Source organism: Hyaloscypha bicolor (genome assembly GCF_002865645.1).
Source record: "Hyaloscypha bicolor E unplaced genomic scaffold K444scaffold_142, whole genome shotgun sequence".
In the NCBI taxonomy this organism is placed as follows: domain Eukaryota; kingdom Fungi; phylum Ascomycota; class Leotiomycetes; order Helotiales; family Hyaloscyphaceae; genus Hyaloscypha; species Hyaloscypha bicolor.
This window is the reverse complement of record NW_020194644.1, coordinates 378,453-399,680: the sequence shown is the minus strand read 5'-3', so window position 1 is coordinate 399,680 and position 21,228 is coordinate 378,453. Positions and strand designations below refer to the sequence as shown.

General features: G+C 42.6%; 5 protein-coding genes across 5 annotated transcripts; 2 read left to right on the top strand and 3 right to left on the bottom strand.

Annotated features, from left to right (window-relative positions):
• Nucleotides 1-150: 150 nt before the first annotated feature.
• On the bottom strand, nucleotides 151-1,789 carry K444DRAFT_619044 (uncharacterized protein). The gene has a single exon (XM_024881444.1). The coding sequence runs from the start codon at nucleotides 1,500-1,502 to the stop codon at nucleotides 564-566; it is 939 nt and encodes a 312-aa protein (XP_024730412.1). The 5' UTR covers nucleotides 1,503-1,789; the 3' UTR covers nucleotides 151-563.
• Nucleotides 1,790-3,536: 1,747 nt separating this feature from the next.
• Nucleotides 3,537-4,466, bottom strand: K444DRAFT_619043 (uncharacterized protein). Its single transcript, XM_024881443.1, has 2 exons — nucleotides 4,390-4,466; nucleotides 3,537-4,338 (listed from the first exon to the last, which is right to left on the bottom strand). The coding sequence occupies exon 2, from the start codon at nucleotides 3,982-3,984 to the stop codon at nucleotides 3,559-3,561; it is 426 nt and encodes a 141-aa protein (XP_024730411.1). The 5' UTR covers nucleotides 3,985-4,338; nucleotides 4,390-4,466; the 3' UTR covers nucleotides 3,537-3,558.
• Nucleotides 4,467-5,596: 1,130 nt separating this feature from the next.
• K444DRAFT_635304 (histidine acid phosphatase) lies at nucleotides 5,597-7,351 on the bottom strand (the record flags this gene model as incomplete). Its single annotated transcript, XM_024883846.1, has 3 exons — nucleotides 5,597-6,583; nucleotides 6,631-7,041; nucleotides 7,091-7,351. 3 exons carry the CDS (start codon nucleotides 7,349-7,351, stop codon nucleotides 5,597-5,599), a joined length of 1,659 nt encoding a protein of 552 aa, XP_024730410.1.
• A 2,971-nt stretch (nucleotides 7,352-10,322) lies between these two features.
• On the top strand, nucleotides 10,323-11,551 carry K444DRAFT_148652 (uncharacterized protein). The gene is made up of 3 exons (XM_024870592.1): nucleotides 10,323-10,472; nucleotides 10,523-11,011; nucleotides 11,154-11,551. Exons 2-3 carry the CDS (start codon nucleotides 10,774-10,776, stop codon nucleotides 11,444-11,446), a joined length of 531 nt encoding a protein of 176 aa, XP_024730409.1. The 5' UTR covers nucleotides 10,323-10,472; nucleotides 10,523-10,773; the 3' UTR covers nucleotides 11,447-11,551.
• Nucleotides 11,552-13,491: 1,940 nt separating this feature from the next.
• On the top strand, nucleotides 13,492-14,055 carry K444DRAFT_635302 (uncharacterized protein; the record flags this gene model as incomplete). The annotated part of the gene is made up of 1 exon (XM_024883845.1): nucleotides 13,492-14,055. The coding sequence occupies one exon, from the start codon at nucleotides 13,492-13,494 to the stop codon at nucleotides 14,053-14,055; it is 564 nt and encodes a 187-aa protein (XP_024730408.1).
• Between the last annotated feature and the right edge of the window lie 7,173 nt (nucleotides 14,056-21,228).

Genomic DNA, 21,228 nt, shown 5'->3' with positions numbered 1-21,228 from the left:
ATGGTGACGTGCATTTAGGCGGTAGGAAAGGGGAAAGAGGCTCTCGGCTGTCGGTCTCAGGATGTGACAATTGCATGAACAAGGCAGTATTTGGCATGCAATTAGGCCTCAAATATGAGGGTAAAGTTAATATAGATTGAGATGTCTAAAGTACAAAGAAATACGGTTCAGCGAAGGGTTTATATGCCTCTGCAGCTGAGCTAACCAAAAAGGGGGGAATCACGTGTATGGCAACTGACAGAATGGCTACTCTGCGCTGAAAACTCTGAAAACCCCATAGTCCACGAGATGAGACCGGCAACAAGATTTCTGAGGCACAGAGACTAAACTTAAACTGAGCGCTTAAACATTGCACTGAATTGATACGAGACAAGCGCAACTCTCATGAACCATATACATGGCCATCAAACCCTCCCTTGCAACTGATCGAGTGATTTCCACAGGAAAAAAAGCAGAACTCACTGTGCTAATCCAGAGCTAAGACTGTGGAAGCAGATGTTTTGTGAAAAAGTAGCTGGCATTAGAGAAGCCTCACCACCAGATCCCAATGTTAGCAGTCGCCATTATAATCCGTCACTACGGTTTGGGTATGGCGTTGGTAATGGTTTACTAGCTGAGGCACGGTACGCGAACTCTTTCTCGACCAAAAGCCTTGACGATGGAGACATCCATTCATCTCGCTCAGTGGGATCAACGATCGCTCCCGCGTCGATTAAAGCTATTTGACAGCTCCAAAGACGAGACCATAAACCCGGGTCTGATTTTGCTTGATCCTGAGCTAGAGATTGTTCGACCTGTCTGAGTATTCCAACGCCCCGGTAATTGCGGCTATGAACAATAGCCCCATTTTCGATAAGGAGGCTTACCACTGGTCGGAACCCCCGCCGTGCAGCGATGGCCAGTGCAGTGTCGCCATCTCTGTCTCTCATGTGGATTACATCTCCTGACTGGATCATTCTCTCTGCAGCTTCCGCGAGAAACCAGTCTCTGGATGTATCATGTGTCCAGAATTTGAGCATGGCTATCAGCGGGTTGTCCCCAGCATTGTCGATCCATGTGATTTTCCCAGGCTTGATATTATTTTCAAGCCAGGCTTTAAGAACCTTTTCGTCATAATAGGAAAAGCAGTTGGTATGGAAATTGGGGAGAAAGATGGGTGGGTGGGAGAGCGCACTCGTTCTCTTGACCAAAGCTTTGAGTCCCCGGTTATATATTGCACCTTGGTCGAGCTGTTCCAGATACTCCTGAACACAAAATCCAGCATTATCCTTCACCCCTAAATCTGGTTTCATGATGCTGAACATCTCTGCGAGAAATTCAATGCTGTGTTGACCATCTGAGTATTGGAACAATATGTGCAGTATCGTGCGACCATGGCAGTCGCGTTTCGAGAAAGGAAAATCGGTGACACAAAGATCCATTAAAAGCAACAAGAAGTCTGCACTGTCTTTTGGTGTTCTTGGGCCGCTTCGGCACAGGATATGCAGAAACGTTTCTCCCATTGTATTGCAACGAGAAACTTCCACCCCCGGCCAAAGGAGAGACCGATGGCGAAGCTTCCAAAACCCATCCTGGACAACGCCAGCAGCTGCGCAATGGAGCGGCGTGTTTCCGTAGAAATCATATCGGTTGATGAATGAGTTTTCGCTGGAGGAATCCAGTTGCCCCCAAGTAGTTGCGTACCGGTGATCAGATGTGAATCCACACCTTAGGCATACAATATGTGCGAGGAAATTACAGCACTTGCGATTTAGAGGTGACACAGTCAGATATCGGGGCCGCGGTCCAGGACCAACTTTCCCCTCATCAATTAGCTCGTTCCAAACTTCTAGTTCCATAGGTTCAATCTCATCTAGGGTGGACAATGTAGACTTTTGATTATAGGGATGGGAGGGCCCTGTCCATTCCCGGTGCTTGCTGTAGCTGACTTCCTCTGCATTTGACTTGTCGTGGGCAGAATGCCTTGATAGTAGCGAGCTCGCACGACTGGAAAACGAAGTCAGGCTCGACCGCGAGGAGTTACTCGAAGAGTATCGCATTATAGAGTGGATGTGCTTCAGGTAACTTTCCGAATATTTGTCTGCCAGTTGTCTCCCGAGACTACGGATGCTTCTGGCTCTTGTGGCTGAGATTTCGAGTTGTTTTGAATGGGTTATTGTGGGTGAACTGGTTGTGTCCAAAGCTGCACTCGTTCTCAAGTCCAACGGTGACTTTCCAGACAAATTATCTATGCAAGTGGTTCTCGTCATGTCCGATCCCGATTCTGTTGAGGCAGGGGATGACGATGACCCATCCAGCAGTAGCAAAGATGAAATTACGGGCTCAGAATCGACAAGGTCGGGGGAAAGTATGGTCGGGATGTCATAAGATGATAAAGTCGAGTAGTCTCGAAAGGCATGGGCGAAGCTTCGACAGGAGCCCATTGAGTCCTGTCGTAGATCTTTGAAAGCTGGGGTTCGAAAAGTGCCCCTTGAATAATGGCGTAAGCGCTTCTCTTTGGAAATCCGACCTCGCTTGCATCGTCGAAGATGGTCAAGCCGCGCTTTCATATTGACATCGTTTGATGGCCGGTACTTGCGGTGGTCCTTCGCATAGTCCAGGGGAAACAGCGCTCGCAATTTCTTCTGGATATCACTCGAGCTGGCGAGGTCAGCTGCTAGACCAAATGAGGCATGCCATGTCGATAGCACAGATGAGCTCGCCTTGGGTTAAAGTCAGGGGCCTCAAGGACCTTCTGGATCTCCTCTTTTGTCAACAAGCTGAGGGTGTACAAGCGCACCAGCTTCCGCTGTCGAGAAGCGTTCCAGGCGTTTCTCGGCCTTCCGCCTGCTCTTGCCGGAGGCATGCTTGTGAATTAACAGTAATGTTAAGGATGTAGAAGGACTGGGACGAAAGAATCGGTAGAAGAGAATGGATAAGTCACCAGTGTTGGTCTGCAGAATGGAGGAACGGCCAAGATATCAAGACCGCTCCTTCCATATTGGATGAGGCTGCAGAAGCAACTATTCGGCAATGAGTCCGCGCCACGTTACCCCTGTTTTTGTTCGATGAAGCGAGGACTGGTATTGGTTGATCACTGCTGAGTGACAGGTGACTCGGTGAGGTCTGCATTCCAATTGTTTGGGAAACTTGAGACATGGAGGCGGGCGCCTCGTTGCTTGAATTCGCCAGTGAGAACTCAGCAGAGCTGGGCGGACCGCAGTGACGGTCCAAGGCAAACGCGCAAAAACCCCCAATGGGCAAAATGGGGCAATCAGCACTTGCTGTTCGATGTCTAAGGCTGCGTGAAAGTCGGCTCCTCGCCATCAGAATGTACGAGTCATGTGTGGGAAGGAGTGGAGTTGGTGAAGTGTTGAGGGTTCGTCGGTTCGCGCAAATACGCTAAGTTAGCCACGCACGTGACTTACCATACTGGCTTTGCTTTTGAAGGATGCATCCGGCAGCCCTCCTCCCAATGCACTTGCACCGTAAAGAAATAATATCAGTCATCAATCGCGAACTGAGAGCGCGCAAAAACCCTCTGGTTGGGTGGTGAGGCTGATTGGATGTGCACGTGACTTACACCGACATACAAGCCGCCTGGGCAACCATCCAATGGCTCTTGGGCAAGGGGGGGAAAGAGCGCGAGTGAACAAGCTTGCGGTGAGCAAGAGTGAGCTTCGAGCATCGTCGCACACACTTCACCTGGGCAGCCATCACCACCATCGCAATCACGGTGTAGCTCTGCGATATGATAGCAGCCCTACGGGAGTCTCGCGGAAGAAAATTGAACTTTCTCTTTCTGGCCCTATCATATCTCCCCATTAAATGTCTTGCTGAGTTGCTCAATGATCGGCTAACACCATAGCCTCGTAAGGACAGCTTCGAGAAACGCGCAACTAAGACAGGAGTCTTTTCGGAAGATTTTCCGACCCAACAGCGATTGGGCGAGGGGTGTCTCTGCCCTCGGCGATCTCCAGAGCGGTTCGTTGTGGCTGAATCCATGCTGAATCCATGCAGAATCCATGCATCTTTTAGCTGTGCACCAGACCGCGATCAAGCTCACCATCCTTATATCGACTATGCTGCACATCCAGAAGCCCATCCCGAAGAGCGCGTCTTGGCTCCCCATGTACAGGTTATCTAGCACGAAATCTCTCAAGGCACCAATCTCCCCCACAACATCGAGCATCATCCGGAGCGGTATCATCACCGTCAACAATTCGCATTGTTCGTCACTGACTATCATTGTTCTCGTCCCAAGCTTGGCAACGGAACTACCCCGACTACCCTGCAGTAACCTTCCTCAAGAACCCAGAGCAAATATTCCTCCATCGGCCATGTATCTCACAGACCAGAGTAAGCCCTCGACTCTCTCCAACCCACACCAACTGTACTTACTCTACTTAGGCACAACTACCTCGACTCAAATCTTCCTTCCAGTTCCACCAACAGCCTCCTCGCAAACGCTGCTTAACACTGCAACCCTCCTCCCGACCTCTACCTTAATGCCAAACCCTCTCATCCCTCCCTCTCCCCAAACCCTCGGCACTGACTCGACAATGAACCTTATCTTCGGCCTCTCAGCTTTCGTGATGGCAGGCATTACCATCTGGCAGAACAGGCACTACCTGCGAGCCATTAAGATGCCGTGGGGGAAAGAGGTATGTTATCCCAGCCCTTCAACTTCAACGGACATTGAGCTGACTGGAGATAGGACGAGGAGGATTGAGGACCAGATGTACACCACGAGCTTCAAATCGAACACTTATCCTTCAAGTCCCAATCTCTGCATTGCCATCGCCTCACATGCTCTCCTTCTCTGATTCCCCGTCCGTCATTCTCTCTCATCTCTCTCGCGAGGATACTTCACTAAAGTCCCCACAACTTTCCTCCTCTTCCGTAACTCACCTCCTCCTCAAGCTCACAAACTGCCACCATATAGCCCCTCCTCACACTACCCACTCCTCTCGCGCTGCCCGAAATCATTCCTGCTGCCAACCCACACAGCCCGCTCCAATAGACGTATCTATTTCACGCGCCATCAGACCTGACCAGGCATTAGATTAGCTGCACCAACTTGATGCAAATGTACCAATCTTGATAGAGATGATAACCCATCACTCCAACTTTAGAGAAAGAGGCGACATGCGAAAAGGAAATAGGTTCAGACCCCCTTTCTCCTCTCCTCGCCCCGGGTTATTACTATTAGCTCCGAAGTACAACGTCTCTAGGGAAAATAATGTAGCGAGACAGGGGTGTTCCGCACCAGAAAGCAAACAATACGAACTTTTAATTGGCCTTCACCCCTTGTCTGTGGCTCCTTCGCTACATTCTTTTCCCTAGAGATGTTGTACGCAGTATTGCCAAATACCCCCTAGCTAGCTTCCCCAGAAACCCCCCTGTTTCCGGGGAAGCTAGCGCGGGTGTATTTGGCACAATGCGCCTCGCCTCCTACCTCTTATGACCTATCACTCTGACTCCAGAGCTAACAAACAAAGCATAACTGAAAGAGATCCACAATACATAATCCACAATCTCTCCTCTGAAAAACTTTGTCATTTAACATTAAAATTATCAGGTTCGCTTGAACCGCCCATGTCATTATACCGCCACCTTAGACAGCAATACTGCCATTACACTTCCCTACCACCAAACTAGCGCCCACGCCCACCAACCCGTCAAAATACCCCAGCACCGTCTCTAGCGGCACCATATCCATGAGTCCGAGGCTCGGATTGCTACTCCTGAGAACCTGCCCCTTCCACAGAACGCGGATATAATACCCGCTCGCACTGCTCGGCGTTGGAGTCGGTGCCGCTGTTGAAGTAGGAGTCGGCGTAACGACACAAGAGCAAGCAGACGACACCTTCGCAGCGCTTCCGCAGTTGGACGCGAAAGTCGGGATGCTGGTCACTGCGGTCGCGGTGTACGTAGGGCAGACTGCTGACGCCGAAGCAGATTGCCGGATCACTTGGCGGAGACAGTTGTCGTGGTTGCAGGTTGGTGCCATGACCGAAGCCGTGGTAGTTGGCGTTGTGGTGTCTTTCTTGTACAGCTCGAAGACGACTTCTGAGCCCATGCCTGGCCAGACCATGACGTCGAGCTGCAGGACTGAGAGAAGACGGGAAATGGAGCCGTCGTGAGCGACGTTGTGTCTGTAAACCACGTTGCTGGTTCCGTTGATGAAGTTCCGGATGTGGGTTGTGAGTTCGCCGATCCAGACGCCGTAGGCGGTGGAGCTTGCTGCGAGACTGCGCGGGTCGTCGCGGTAGATGTAGGAGTATTCGTAGTTGCCTAGTCTGTAGACTTCGTCCGCAATGGATTGGTCGACACAGGTTGTCGAGTTAACGCCGTTGACAAGCTTGCATGGGAGGGGCTTGCCGTGACATTGGCGGGCGGAGAGGTTGTCATAGTAGTGGTCGAAGCTGGCGTGGAAACCAGAGTCTGTGGGAGACACTCCGGAGATATTGTCCAGGGTTGAGTACAAGGAGGTAGCAGCCGTGAGATGGGCGGTCCAGTTTCTGCCAGATTTGATACTGTTGAATAGGTTTGAAGATACCGAGCAGGAGTAAGTTGGCTCAAGAGAGTCGTATCCACTGGCCTGAAGGTTGTTAGCATTGATAAAATACCCAGAGTGGAAATGCTCACCTCGATCAGCAGAGGGACCTCATTTTGAGTGTTGAACATTCCGTTGACAACCATTCCAGCAATCTCACTGGTGATGACATTCTGCGTAACCCTGAAGCTAACCTTCTCATTGGCATCATCTGGCAAAAACCCCAACAAATCATGGTATACACCATAAAGATCACGCCCATGCTGCCAAGAATCATCCAAACCCGCAGCAGTTATCTGAGGGAATTGGCAAGTTCCCAGAAATCCGGTTGGGATGAACGGATTCGTGGGTGACTGATAACCCTGCCAATACGTCGGCGTAGACTTGTTCCCAGCTTTCGGTTGTCCGTAGTAGAATAGGTCTTCGTCGTCACAGTTCCAAGGGTATGATTCGACTGGGAAGGAGTTGGAGGCGTAGACTGTTCGTTTGTGGTGTCTGTGGATCTGCGCGTTCTTGTAAGCTTCCTGCTCTCAATTTGATTGCACAACCTACCACTTCAACGTATTGCAGCTTGTATTCCGAGGAAGGCACCTTGTACTCTGTCTTCCGGACGTGGGGCATGTTACACCAGTTGTAGACTCCATACTCGTCCGCTGGAACCTGGGAGTTGTTGTAAACCCACCCATAAATATCAGAACCAGCCATGACCTGCGTCAGATTGTTGATATTCGTCGCATTGGGTGCATGCCAGCTGAGGTCAACTGCTGCTGCACTGCCATGCCGGGCAAGTGAAGCAGCAACAGCTGCCATCATGTTGGATCTTGGATTGGTGCGCATTGCGAAATAGTCCTGGGTAACGACACGAAACAACAATATGACCCCAAGGACGGGTATGATGATGGTTATCCAAGATGCGCCAACTAGCGACTGAGCTCGTGGGGTTCCCATCCATATTTATATCCGCAGAAGCTCTGTTAAGCTTCACACGTGGGATGGATTGGGAAGGAGCACCGATGATCGACCGCGTCGAGAGTGGGATTGAAAGGGGAGAAGGGGGGAGAAGGGCCCGTTCTTATGAGGGAGCCCACCGATGATCCGAGAGAGTCTGCATTATTGATTGACCACCTGCACGCATGGGACGTTGGATTGGAAGGTTGCAGAAGTCGCGTCCCTGGAAGAATAGATGAGGTCGTGATTAGCGTGGGTCCAGCCTTGCACGTGCTGAAACATCGCCAACGAATGGCTGGAAAGCCACCGAAGACAGGGGGGAGCTTGAGCGCCACCAAAGTGCGATGTGCCCCACCAAAGCTTCCACTCCACTTCCCTGTGTTCCTGCATGGAAGATGCATGGAAGAACACTTTTATGCTTCTTTTGAGTCCTATCAATCCTTTACATAGAGGTGTGCGCCATCTAGTGCCAAACTGTACCTGGAACGAGTCATCAGTTATCAGTGCATATTTTAACCCTTTTCCCCAGCACCGAGCAGCTTGGGGGCCATTCCGGTGATGGTTCCTGGCTACCTGAACAGATTTTTGGTGAAAATATGACACATAAGCGGTTAACACGGCAAAATGTCATGAGGGGGGTACCTATATACTTATAAATCCACGACTTTATGCATCTTGTGATGAGACTCCCCAAACAATACTTTTGGATAGGTTAGCCCCCATCATACGGAATCGAGGACAACGAAACAATATACGGTACCCTTATACAAGTATTAAAAAAAGGTATTGACATGCGAGAAAAGGATATCTTCACTTCATCTCCCTGATACTATCATTCTCCTCCAATACTAACGGCTTTTTGGCCGACACAGCAACATATCACAGTAATCTCGCGATTTATACAGCTTGTATGCAGCAACCGTATTGACAAAAATAGATTCGAGGCCGAAAAGCTTCACGTCTGGGCTTGACATTTTTGCTTCTAGGTCGGATGACAGGCCAACTTGCTACGAGTCTACGGCTCCGTGGGGTTGCAGCAAGCACGCTTCAGATGAACCGAATCGTAAAGAGGGTTCGGCTGTTATTGAATGGTGATGCACCGTCTGTTTCGGGAGTATGAGGCGTCGTTGCGCGATTATTTAAATGTTTGGGGAGGATGAATCTATTCCGAAGGTTTACAATCCCCTGCTGAGTTGATGTAGCAGGTGCTGCAATCAATGTGCAATGAAGTGTGAAATGCATTTTGATAGAGCGCGAATCCGCATGAAGGCTGGGTTTTAACCCCGCCAAGGAGCAGGCCCGACCTCATTTTGCTTCTCTCCACCCCTTTTCTGTTTTCGTTTTGCTGCAAGTGTTTGTGGCGGTGCCACACGCCACCGTTGTTGTTGACCTTTTGCGTGCTGAAGAGTAATTAAGCTTGCCTCGAGAAACATAGATGATTTTAATACCATAAAATCAATACAATTTAAGACCCCTCGTGATTATATCGATAAAATCAGATTATGTACATTGCCTAGACGTGATGTCATTAAGCTATCGTTGGGGGTTCATGGGAAGTTCTAAATATAGAATAGCGGGGCTATCTTCGTCATTAGCAAGGAGCTGGATTGGGTACCCGTAACAGTTACGGCACTGTAGAAATAACAGTACGTTGCTCCTTACAGTACTAGATAAAGACAAATGTTCCTGAATATAGCTTAATCACGGTTCTGACAGGAAAATAAGGAGTGTAGGGATAGACAGAAGATGTATCTGTCTTAGAGATTAATGGCGCATCTATTGCGATGCGGATGAGATGCACCCGTCTCGCTAGTTCCAGCGTTTGGACACCCAGCGTCGGTTCTAGTTCAGTATCCGTCCGCCCGCGCCTCGCATAAGGCTGGCGATCCGATCCCAAGCCCGCTCATGGCGTCTTACTTGCCTGGTGGAAGTCCCTAACGCTCTTTTCTATTGGTCCTCCAAAGGTTCCGTGGAGGATACTGAGCTATATCGACGCATGACCCTAGTTTGTATGCCTCCTCCTGCTCGCCGAACACGGCACATCCCAAGCTTGTGGCGCATCAATTTTCTACGAGGGCTTTCGCCAAATTCCTGGTGATGGGCCTCCTCCTCGGCCTGCTGCCCAATGAGACTTTCCTCAATCCCTGTAATAGGCCTCTCGCTTCTCTACAACTGCAGTAGCTCCGCCCCTTCTCTTTTTATATAAGCAAGGCTCGACGCCAGCGAGCTCTGCACCATCTTTTTTGCATCGCAAAAACGAGTCTCGTTCAGCAAAACCTCCATCTGCAGACAACAATCTGTGAGCCACACCTCCAAGGTGTGTGTGAACAGAGACGATCAGTTCTCTCTGAGCTCCTAGGAGCAACAAAGTCACCCTCGCGCGAAGGCTTCTTGGTCTTCGCGCACCACCAATCCCGAGCGACCCATATGACCATAATTTAGACAACAATCAAGGACATCTTTCCCTTCAACATGTCAGTCCCTGGCAAGTTGAATTAAAACCAAATCCCATCAACGAGAATATCGACACCTATTGCTTGCATTCCTACTACTCCATTCCGAATGGTGGACTAGCACATCCCCCACTCCGTCCTTCCACCGCGGTCTCCTCGCCGGGAAGCACCCGGGCCTCGCCAACGCCTGCTGCTTCCTCCTCTTCCTCCACAAATTCGTTACCGTCAATCTCGAATCAAAACCCCAATCACATCGAATTCAACGCACCAGCACGAACTATCTCTCCCAACCCACAGCCTCCGTCAACCCCAGGGTTTGGTCCTCGGGAGCGTTTCCAATCATCAAGTAACATTCCAGTCCCCGGCCTCTCGACAGGGTCCACCTCCGGAGGAGATCAATCGCAAATCACAACTCCGCAGTTTGAGCTCAACAGCCCTCCAAATTTCGGGTCCCAAAGCAGCCCTCCACGTGGACAGCCAATCTACCCGTGCGCTCTCTGCAATCAAGAATTCGAGAAACAATATATGCTCAAGTAAGATATCCATCCAAGCTGATATGACTGGTTGCTAAAATTCCTCAAAGCCGGCACCATAAGACCAAACACGATAAGCAATTTGCCTGTACAGTTGTCAACTGCCAGCAAGACCCCTTTGGTTTGAGAAAGGACTTGCGTAGACATCAAGCCAGTTGCCACCCATTACTGTATCCACCTGTCTCTTTCAGGTGCCCATTTGGAGATTGTCCTTACACCACGAAAGGCTTTCCGCGCAAGGACAATTTACAGCGACACATTCGAGAACAGCACGAGTAGCTCAACCCGCCAAGTAGCGTTCATGCCCGAGGAGTTCAAAATCATGCCGGCTAAAGGATCGGCAATTGTAACGTTGTCACCATACCGACCTGTGGCCGCCGTAACCACCCTTGACGGACGTACATACTGTTATTACTTGGGGAGCCCTAACGACCCGTCTAACAATACAAGCAATTATGACATATTCAAGACCACTGAAAGTTTCCCATTGTATACTTGGGATTCACGCATCTCGGACTTTCCCCTCAAAAACGCGCCATGTAAGGATGCCCATTATTTGTCTCTCCCCCTTTTCGAGCCCCATTTGTCTTCGTTTCAGCTTTTGCGCTCCACTGGCCCTCATTTTCTCCTCTCTAGTTTCCTTCTTCCAAGTAGTCAATTATTAACTTCCCAATCTTCTAGTGGCACCGGCGACGAACTCACGGGAGTACCAAAAGAAGTACAATGACTCTACGCAGACCCTGGTGAGACTCTTCGGGCTTGGCACGCCCGTTGCCAGCTCTCCCGGTCTGTTGGACGACTCCGAGTATTCCGGGACCTCAAATACGCAATGTCGCCTTTTCATGGGATCCAACAAAGATAATCCTCGATTGACACCAAGTCGAATTATGGCTTTCGGACGGAAACGGGAAACCGTAAGGCTTTTCGAAGTACGTCCTGAGTACCCATACCCATTCGACTATCACGAAACGTAAGATACCTTCATCACCGTCCGATATCGACCCTCCTGTCATTCTGGTACCGCCATATATGAAGCTGAAGGGGAGGTTCGATATCGGATTGCCTTCAAATTGGACGGGGGATTTCTTTTGCTATACACACTTATATTTTCCTTGGTCAGTATTATTGCTCTTTGAGGTCGGGAAAGGATTCGATTTCACAGTGGGCTTTGGCCCAAACCTTTTCAATGTCGTTGCCCATGCTCATGACGATTGCACGATTGAATCGGCACACGTCCTCTTCCCCGTTTCGCTTTGCAGTACGATCGTGTTAGTTTCATTGTCGCTACCTGGCGAAGTAGATTACTTTTGAAGGTTGGGAGTCCAATTTGTGAAATGGTCAGCCACGGCTCGTCGAGGGGCAGCATTGATGTCAGCCGCATTATGAGTGCCCCCTGAGTGCTTACCCCCGCGACGGTTGGTGCATTTGGCGCAGCTACGGTGAGGTGATGATGGATATAGATAATTTTGATTCTCTTCCTTGTGTCACCTGATCCTCGTTTGACAGCTGATGTGAAATCGCTGGTTGATACCATCAACCGTCCTGGTAACTTTCCCTGAACAACCAGTCACTTTCGAGTGACCCCCCCCCCCCCCCCCCAATGGCGCCCAGTCCCCTAATTTCCAAACAAAAGCAGCCTCTGATCCCACCAACATTTCAGACAACCGAGCTGAGATTTTAGCTGTATTTTGATCCTCCTCAGTTTTTTGTTAGCAGTAGTAGAGAGTCTCTAGTATCAATTGCGAAGGGCCGTGACGATAATTCCTACTCGAAATTAAGGCACTTTTTGACCAGGAGCTTGTTCGCTAAATTCCTTGTAAACGAGAGCCGGGAATTACATCAAGGCTCGAGCCCTCGTTGAAAGCTCCAATGGCAGGCCAACGCCAAATTACACTCCCCTTCTCCTCTATTGCACTCATTTGCATTTTCGCCGCTCCCCCAAATCATGAACATCATTGATTCCGAATATCCAGCCGTTTTCCTTTTAGCTTTGGCGGCAGATACACCGTTGGATGGTGAAGAGCTGGCCCCTTTGGTGAGATTGAAGAAGAGTGTACAGAAAAGACCCTACGAGCTCGGCCTATTTTTATAATTGAAGGGTCTATATCTGACTTTTCACCACTTGGATTCAAGGGGACCGATTCTTGCCCTCCACTACGCAATAAAACCCTTCGGCTGAGGTTCGGAGGATCGCGGGCACAAACGCGTCCCCCTACTCTTTTGGTTTGGAGGTGACCGGTTCAGGCCTCTTATTATGCAATTAAACCATGAACTAAAAACACCTCTTATGCCCCTTATTAGCTACTATTATAAAAGTCTTGGAAGAGAACTATTAGAGCGAATAGTCTTTAATAAAATATAACCTAAAATAATAAATAATTCTCAAATGCCTTGAGCTTAGTATCTAAAGTATATTAAAACCAATCTAAATAAATCTCCTTAATTTCTATAATAGCTTTTTAGACCCTTACTCTAACCTTTCTCTGGAGCGGTTGCGCTGATAATATTGCACATTCCATACGAGCTGTAAAGGATGGTAGCGCCAGCACGGATGCTCTTTCCATTCTCCAAGTTTCCCTTCTGTGCCATGGATTTGATACTCAGTTTACCCATGCCCAATATTGGGTGGAGATACCCGAATCAGAGATATTATCCTCACAATTGTTGTGTAGCAACTGCTTCTTGCATGTAAACCCAAGTTGGTTTTGTTTCATCGGGGAATGCATTATATTATCAAATAAATTGCTCTCCGCGGACAGTCTATCCGAGAAAATAGCCTTATCACCGTTAGTTAAAGTGCGGCAGCATCACAGAGAACGGCGAGAACACTTCAAGGCACAGGCACTGCGAATTGGTAACTAATATGCCATTCTATTCATAATAGATTTAGTCATGCAAGCCGAAAGCTGTCCCATCTGCTTGCAGCTTCGGACCATTCGAGCCAGTGAATTTCTGCTGTAGGTGTGCAGGCTTACGCTTAGGCGGAGGGGGTGGTTTTTGGCACCTGGTGGCACCGGGGATGACGCCTTCCTGGTTTCAGGCACCGGTAATTCGCCATTTTCTTGCTGCTCAGGTGTCTGTGGTTGCGTTCCTGCCGGTGAAGGTCTTTAGTCAACTACTGGTCGCTGCTGCGATTGGTCGTTTATGCATGAATGCTGCTAGGCCGGAGTCGTTGACTTCTCGTCCGCGGAAGATGGCAGCTGCTGGCAACTCGTCGTCGCCTCTTGAAGCAGGAGTTCACCGAAGGCTCCCACAAAGCCACCGAGTCCTTGACAATCCTGGCGCCCCTCAGAACGATCACGCTCTAGAGCTTTCACAGCCTGCTGCTTGGCTTCATCGGCCTGCCCAAGTTTTGATAGGGCTAGAGCAAGAGTGGCATAAGAAGAAGCAAGGGGGTGGTGCACCGCTTTCTGAGCCTGGTCTGAAGACTCTAGCTGTGCAAGCGCCTTTGAATAGTGCTCCGTTGCCAGATGGAAGTCTAATTGATTATAAGCCAGTTTCGCATAATCCTATTTGCACATCGACAACTGTCTGGTGTGGAGCCTGTAAAGTTTCTTTGCGTTTCTCAAGAACCTGTTGGTAGAGCTGCAAAGCTTCATCATATCTCTGTAGCTCGCGAAGGCCGCAGTGTAGGCAATAGTCTAATGTTAGTCCAGTCGGACCGCAGTTTGACTGGACTAGTGTAGTCTTAGGGGGCCATAGTCTAGTCTAGTTTACTTAATCCGGACTGTGGTTCGGGACCCCGGACTGCGGTCCGGACCGCAGTTTGAACTCAGTCTAAGGGGGGCAGCTCGCTTAATTTATTAGAGAACTACCCTTAGTATCTTATTTATTAAAATACTTAATTATTAACTTATTAGAATAATATTTAATTAATATAGTATCCTAGATTTAGGGCTTTAAAATGAATTAAATTACCTAATCTTCTATTAGATAGTTATAATTTTATTATAGAATACTAAAGAGCAAGTTCTATTAATAATTTACTAAGACTATATATAAAAGATTAAGCGAAATTGGAATGCCTATAAGCTCTTTTTATATATAAAAACCTATTATTCTCTTTATATCTATAATCGAATTTAACCCAAAATATTCCTCCCAAGTATTAAGTATAGCTTTCTTTTAGGAAACCTATATTTTCTAATATTTCTAATACTTCTAATATTTCTCATAATAAAATAGATCTCTTTTCCCAAGATATATTAAATTCTGCTACTTTTTCCGGTTTCTTTAATATATTTATTCCCTTTCTAAAGAAGTAAAACAAGAAGAATTAGAGGAATTTATGGGTTTATAAATAAATAAGAAATAGAATAAATATATAATATATATTTCTAAATACTAATAGAAAGAAGAAATAGTACTATTAATTCTATATAGCTAATTATAAAACTAGTAAAGAAATAGATATAATATCTAATTACTTAAAGATTTATAATATTATAAAAGATTTAATAACAGAAGCTAGGGCTAAGAATATTTAACTTAATATTATAAAAGCTATAGAATTAGTATAGGAGAATTCCTAGAAATATCAGAAACTAAATAGCTTAGATAGTAGAAGCCTTTCTTTAGATAGAGATATAATTAAGGTTCTTTATATTAAGTTTATATTAGCTTATAATATACCTCTCTAACTAGTTAAATATCCCGAATTCCGAGCCTTCTTTTCTTACTTAAATAAAAATATTAATTACTAGCTTCTTATATCTTATAATATAGTTTATACTTAGGTCCTTTATTAATTTCAAATTAAAAAGAATAAAATAAAGCTTTAGCTTAAAAATACTAAGATAAAGATATACTTATTATTTAATATATAAATTTCCTTAAATAATAAGCCAATTCTTAGTATTATTACCTATTATATCTCGAGTTTAGGGGCTTTAAAGTATATTATACTAGCTATAAAGAAGATTAAAAGTAATTATAAGGAAAAGAACCTAGCTCTAGTTCTTATAAATATAATTAGTAACTAGTAAATTATTTAGAAGCTTAATTATATTATTATAAATAATATAAGTAATAATATAAATACTCTTAATTAGTAAGCGATTTCTATATGAATTTAGTAGATATTAACTAACTTAAGTAAAATTACTTTATAAATATAATATTTTATATAACCCTATTATATAAAGACTTTAATACTAAGGCTATATAATTAATCTAGTAATTAATTTATTTATATATATTATAGATAAGAAAAATTTAAAAGAAAATAAAGAGATTTAGACTATAAAGCTAAAGGAAACTTTAAAAAAAATCAAGGAATAAATTTTTTTTTAGCTTTATTAGTAAGCTTTATAATATTATTATTAATATTTAAAGTAATATTTAGAGGATATAGGAATTTATAATTTTAAATAAGTAAAATTGCCCTATATAAAATAATAAGATATAGTAAAATTCTATAATAAGAATAATTTAGAAGGCTATTATTTCCTTAATTTATAAAGCTATTTAGGTATATATAAAGTATTATAAATCTGAGATAGTTAGAAAGAATAAGCTATTAGATTCTAATTAAACTATATTTCGCAATATTTATAAATTCCTTAATTAGCTTATATAAACTATTCTTGTTCTAGAATTCTCTATTTTAATTCTAGATAATATCCTACTAGCTATAAACTTTATTCTTAAGTAATTTGAGTAGGCTAAAAAAGCTTATAAATATAATAAAATAATGGCTTTAATATTTAATTTTAGATAGGCAAAAATAGAGAAATATTATAATATAATAGATAAGAGCCTAGCTTATATTACTATAATTATTTTTAATTCAAATATAAAGTAGAAATATATTAAGAATAACTAGAAAAAGAAATAGTATAAAAAGGCAAGAAATATAATAGAAAGCTTTTAGAAAGAATATAAGCTAATTATTCTAAGCTTTTCTATAACTTTATTAATTCTAGCTACTTCCGGAGCTTCTTAAAAGAATGCCTTTATTACTTGGAAATAATATTACTAACTAGTTCCTAGTATTAAGAACGAATATTAGAGGTACTATATTACTAAGTATACTTATAATATTAATCTAAGAACTTAGTAAATAGAAATAACTTAATAGGTTAATTATTCTAATTTAAGTAAGCTAGTATTAGATATACTTTTAATTTCTGCTATATTAGCTAACCCTAAATAATTATTCTCAAGTACTAAGATACTAATTATAGGCCTTTGGAATAAGCTTAGTATAGATATTATTAAGGTATTTAAGTATCTGAAGTTATAGTATAAGCTAAGAGATAGGATAAGGAGTTTAAGTATTTAGAAGAGGTATTCGGGGAGAAAATAAAAAAAATGGGTATGAATCACGTGCAGACTAAATAAACTGCGGTCTAGACTGCGGTCTGGTTAATTTAGTATAGTCTAGTCTAGTTGGGAATAGCCTTAGTTTAGTCTATTGAAATTAGACTGTGGTCCGAGAAAAAATCTATAGACTATGGTCTGAGACTATAGTCTGGACTATTGACTACCCTGGCGAAGGGTTGCCGCCAAGTATTACTGGCACTGCAATACGTCTAGGCTGCTGTTGACATGGACTATTTCGTGATTGAGCAGGGCCTCCTGGAAAAATTCCAACGCCCGTTTCCAGTTCCTATGCCGATACGCAATGAAGGCAAGTTCGTACTATATATGCATAATAGTCTGGTCCCCGCTTGCAGACCTGCTTTCAAAGAAAAGGAGAACACCCTCAAATTCAGATTGTACTATAGTGAAAATACCCAGCTTTACATCGCAGCATACAAGTTAATACCTTATTAATATAAGTTCAAGCATTTTCGAACATTTCCGCTTCTCTTGTCTCGCCCGGGCAACGAGCAATGTCTCTCTCGACAGTTTGAATTGACCTAGCTCAAACAAGGTAAGACCGAGATAGTAGTGGCTATCCGAAATCATACTTGACACGTTGTCCTTTTGTTTGTCGCAAATTGATTTAAAATGGCCCAAAGCTGCCGTATAATGCGCAGCCTCGAACTGAGCTCGTGCAAGGAAGTATTGGGAGTCTAAAACATTCGACTATCCTTTTTTGCCAGACTCGTGAGCAATCAGGAGATGAGTGCTAGCATTATCCCAATTTTTTAATTCAAAGTGAGTTTTCCCAAGCCAAAACCGACAGAGAAAAACAGACTCAGAATCTTTGTGCCCTTCTTTAAGAAGAGACTGAAAGTCGGCTCTGGATTCCCCAAATAAGGATAGCTGATAATTACTCTGTCCTAAGAGGAGGCGAGCCCGGAACTTCTCAGAGAACTGGTGAGGACATTCAAGGGCAATCTCGAGTTGGGATTTGGCCTCCTTGAGTCTATACACGCGGTATAGACAGTGTCCGACCTGGTAATGACACAAAGGAATACCGTTATTAATAAATCTACCTTCCTTGTTATCGTCAAGAATTTTCTCACCATGTAATACCTATAACATTTTTCCCAAACCCACTATTTGCTCGATAACTTTTATTTCATGCCCTAAGGGCATATAAAAACTTCCCTAATCGATTTCTAAGGCCTTATTCTATCTTTCCTAGTACTCTATATATTATTTTAGGTAGTAATATCGTCTTCTATTTCTATCCGGGCGAATTCGTTATAATTCGCCCCTCAAACCGCAGACTTTATATGCCTGCAAGATCCCTCCTTATCTACTAATCTCAATTATACTTTAAAGAGACAGAAGAAGCTTAATATTAATTCCCCTTCTTGTCTCGATTTAGGTAGCAGTATATATACCTATAATACTGCTTCTAAGGCTATCTCTAGCTAGTTTAAAGTACTCGAATATAAAGCTCGTATCTAGCAAACTATAATATATAACTTTATAGTAATAGTAAACTAGTTTATATCTGCCTATAATAAGCCCGATAAGTACAGGTTTATATAAGATATATATAATAAAATTATCTAATATCTTATAAACTCTCTTTTTATTAAATCTAATATTTATATTTCCATTTATATTAAAAGCTTACTAAACTCTAGTATACCTATAACTAATTTAGTAAAATTCATTAGTTAGGCAAATATTATAAAAACCCCGAAAAACTTAGGGACTAAGCCTTAGTTTACTAAATTAGAATCTATTTCCTTTTCTGGAAATTAATTTATATTAAATTCCGGAGGTGTCTCCCTTAGCTTCTTTTATTTTACTTTAGCTAATAGTAGCAGGAACTAGAAAAAAAAGAAAAATTATTATCTTCTAATCTTAGTAAAGCCCTAAGCTTTACTTAATAGACCAGAGCTATTTATACTTTATTAGAAACTTATTACTAAAGTTATAGGTATTACTTTAGCTTTAGTTCTATTAATCTTACTAACCCGGACTAGATAGGCTATTATACTATCTAATTTCTTAACTAGAGACCTATTTAATTCCCAGAAAAATATTAAAATTATTATCCGGATCTTCTAGATAAAAACTATTAAATAACTAGAGACCTAGTATAATTATATTATTTCAGGTATCTCTTCTAGCTTCTATTCTATTTCCGGACTTAGAGTAACTATAATAATTAATATAACCGAGATTATTAAGGAAAAAGTTATAGCCCAGACTATAGAGTAACCTATTAATTACTAACTATTCTATTATAGCTCAAATTCCCAGATTAGTAAAATTACTTGAATTATTTTTTTTGTTATAAGTATAAGATCTAGGGCCTGGAAGGCATAATTAGACTATCTCTATTTCAATAATTCAAAGCTAAAGAGAGAAGAGGATCTCAAAAGAGCCTCGGATCTAAATAATTGCAAGCTATATACGGGCCCATATACTAGCTTAAGCTCGGGGTCACGTATAATAATCAGGTAATTATAGATGCCTTGCTTAGATATTAGATATCTCTCTTAGATACCAGATACCTCGCTAGCTCTAGTCTAATCCCTACTAGTACTATATATTATAATAACCGTAATATTACCTTCCCCCTTAAAGTAAGCTTATCTCTAAGCTTTAAAAGTCTCTATTTAAATTTCCAAGTTACAGGTTATATATTAAAGGCCAGGGCCTTTTATATATAACTTTAAAGGATTTCTGTTTATATTATACGGTTCCGGTAATATATTATTCTTGGTATAGTTTAACTAATAGGAGAGATTCTATAGCGGTTCTAGCTATTCGGGGTTCTTATTATAGAAGCTTTAAAGAGCTGGAGCGCTATTACTTAATAAGAAAGTAAGATATTATTCCGGATCTAGATCTTATTCTTTTTACTAGACTCGGTACTTTAGCTTCTTATAAAATAGCTTTATTACTAGTACTTCTTAGACTTCGTATTCCGTTTCCCTGTCTTATAATTCTAGTAATAAAGGCTCCGGATTTGCTTATCCGAAAAGGGAGTTACCTAGATTTTTATATCGTTTCTCTATATAAAATACCGGATATATTCTTATTAATTCCGAAAGCTTAAGCCTAAAGAAATATTCTACTTATTTCGGGATTTTATATAGCCCTTCTATTTAGTAAGCTAGCTTATAGCTCGGATAATTATTTTTCTAGTACTTAGTAGTAATTTATATCTTATTTCCTATTCTAAAGTCTACTAGTTAGTAGTACTTATTAGCTTAAATAATATAATATTCTTATACTTATATTATATTCTCCTATATTTTTTACTATAATTTATAAAGCTATATTACTAGGGCCTTTATTTCCTATTTATTTAGTTCTTTCTTTAGGATACCTAATTATATTTGGGTTTCCTAATTAAATAATATTTGCAGTTTATAGCCTTTCTTTATAAGAAACAGGAATTGGCCTATAGTTTCATAAACTAGAACTACCTACTAGTAGTTACGAGCCTAATCGCGTAAGTCTGTGTTTTCCAGGCTATCAGGCACACTTCACATCAATCAATTCACGACCATATTATATTTAATTAGAAGTTGACCACCCGTGACGCTCCATTAGCACCTGAAACCCAATATTCCTGCTTTAAAATCAACTTATTTATCCAATCTTATAGTATTCTATCCTATCCCTCTAGCACTATTGCTTTCATCTTAGCGACCGTGGCAGGGGAGCATTATGCTCAAAACACGATAAATCGTAGTTTTACCGAGCTTATAGCGCTCTATTAGCCTGCAGTTGATTTCTCTCTAAAGCTATAAAGCTCCCATATCGCCTCCTTGTATTTCGTAGCAATTTTAAGCCTGGAGCGTGGTTAAATACAAGTGGTGGGGAGGGGTAATAGGCATATTAGTGGGATTGAATTTAGGAGGTGCTCTCGCTAAACTAGCCTGAAAAACACAGACTTATGCGATTAGGCTCGTTAATTATTATTACCTATTTGTTCTAATTATCCTAGTAATAATTTATATAGGAATATAGCTATTAGTTAAAGTACTAGTTAATAATCTTTATCTAGCTATTAGTTTAGGGATAATTAGTAATTAATAACTTGAGCTTTATACTAATATACTTATAAAACTTGCTCTAGAAATCCAATATAAACTAGAGGCCTTAATTAGATACTATAGTTTCCGGGATACTAACTTGGCAAATTATATAAGTAAGAAATAGAGATACTAACTCTTTAGCTATTACTATATCTCGAATAGAAATTATAATAGAATACTTACCTAGATAATTAATAAAAATTACTATTATATTATATTTATTTCTATTTTCTAGATACTTCTTGAAATTTACTAATATATATTACTAGAAGTAATTAGAGACTAGTAATAAATACAAGAGCTCTAGCTTTTTATTTCTAGGGATATAGGATTATTAGTAGATATAATAATTA

Bases quoted from the DNA above. Each gene is read 5' to 3' on its own strand.
- K444DRAFT_619044 (XM_024881444.1), bottom strand. From the start codon at position 1,502: ATGGGAGAAACGTTTCTGCATATCCTGTGCCGAAGCGGCCCAAGAACA.
- K444DRAFT_619043 (XM_024881443.1), bottom strand. From the start codon at position 3,984: ATGGATTCAGCCACAACGAACCGCTCTGGAGATCGCCGAGGGCAGAGA.
- K444DRAFT_148652 (XM_024870592.1), top strand. From the start codon at position 10,774: ATGCCCGAGGAGTTCAAAATCATGCCGGCTAAAGGATCGGCAATTGTA. The intron at 11,012-11,153 runs GTAAGGATGCCC...CCAATCTTCTAG, and splicing joins TCCCCTCAAAAACGCGCCAT to TGGCACCGGCGACGAACTCA.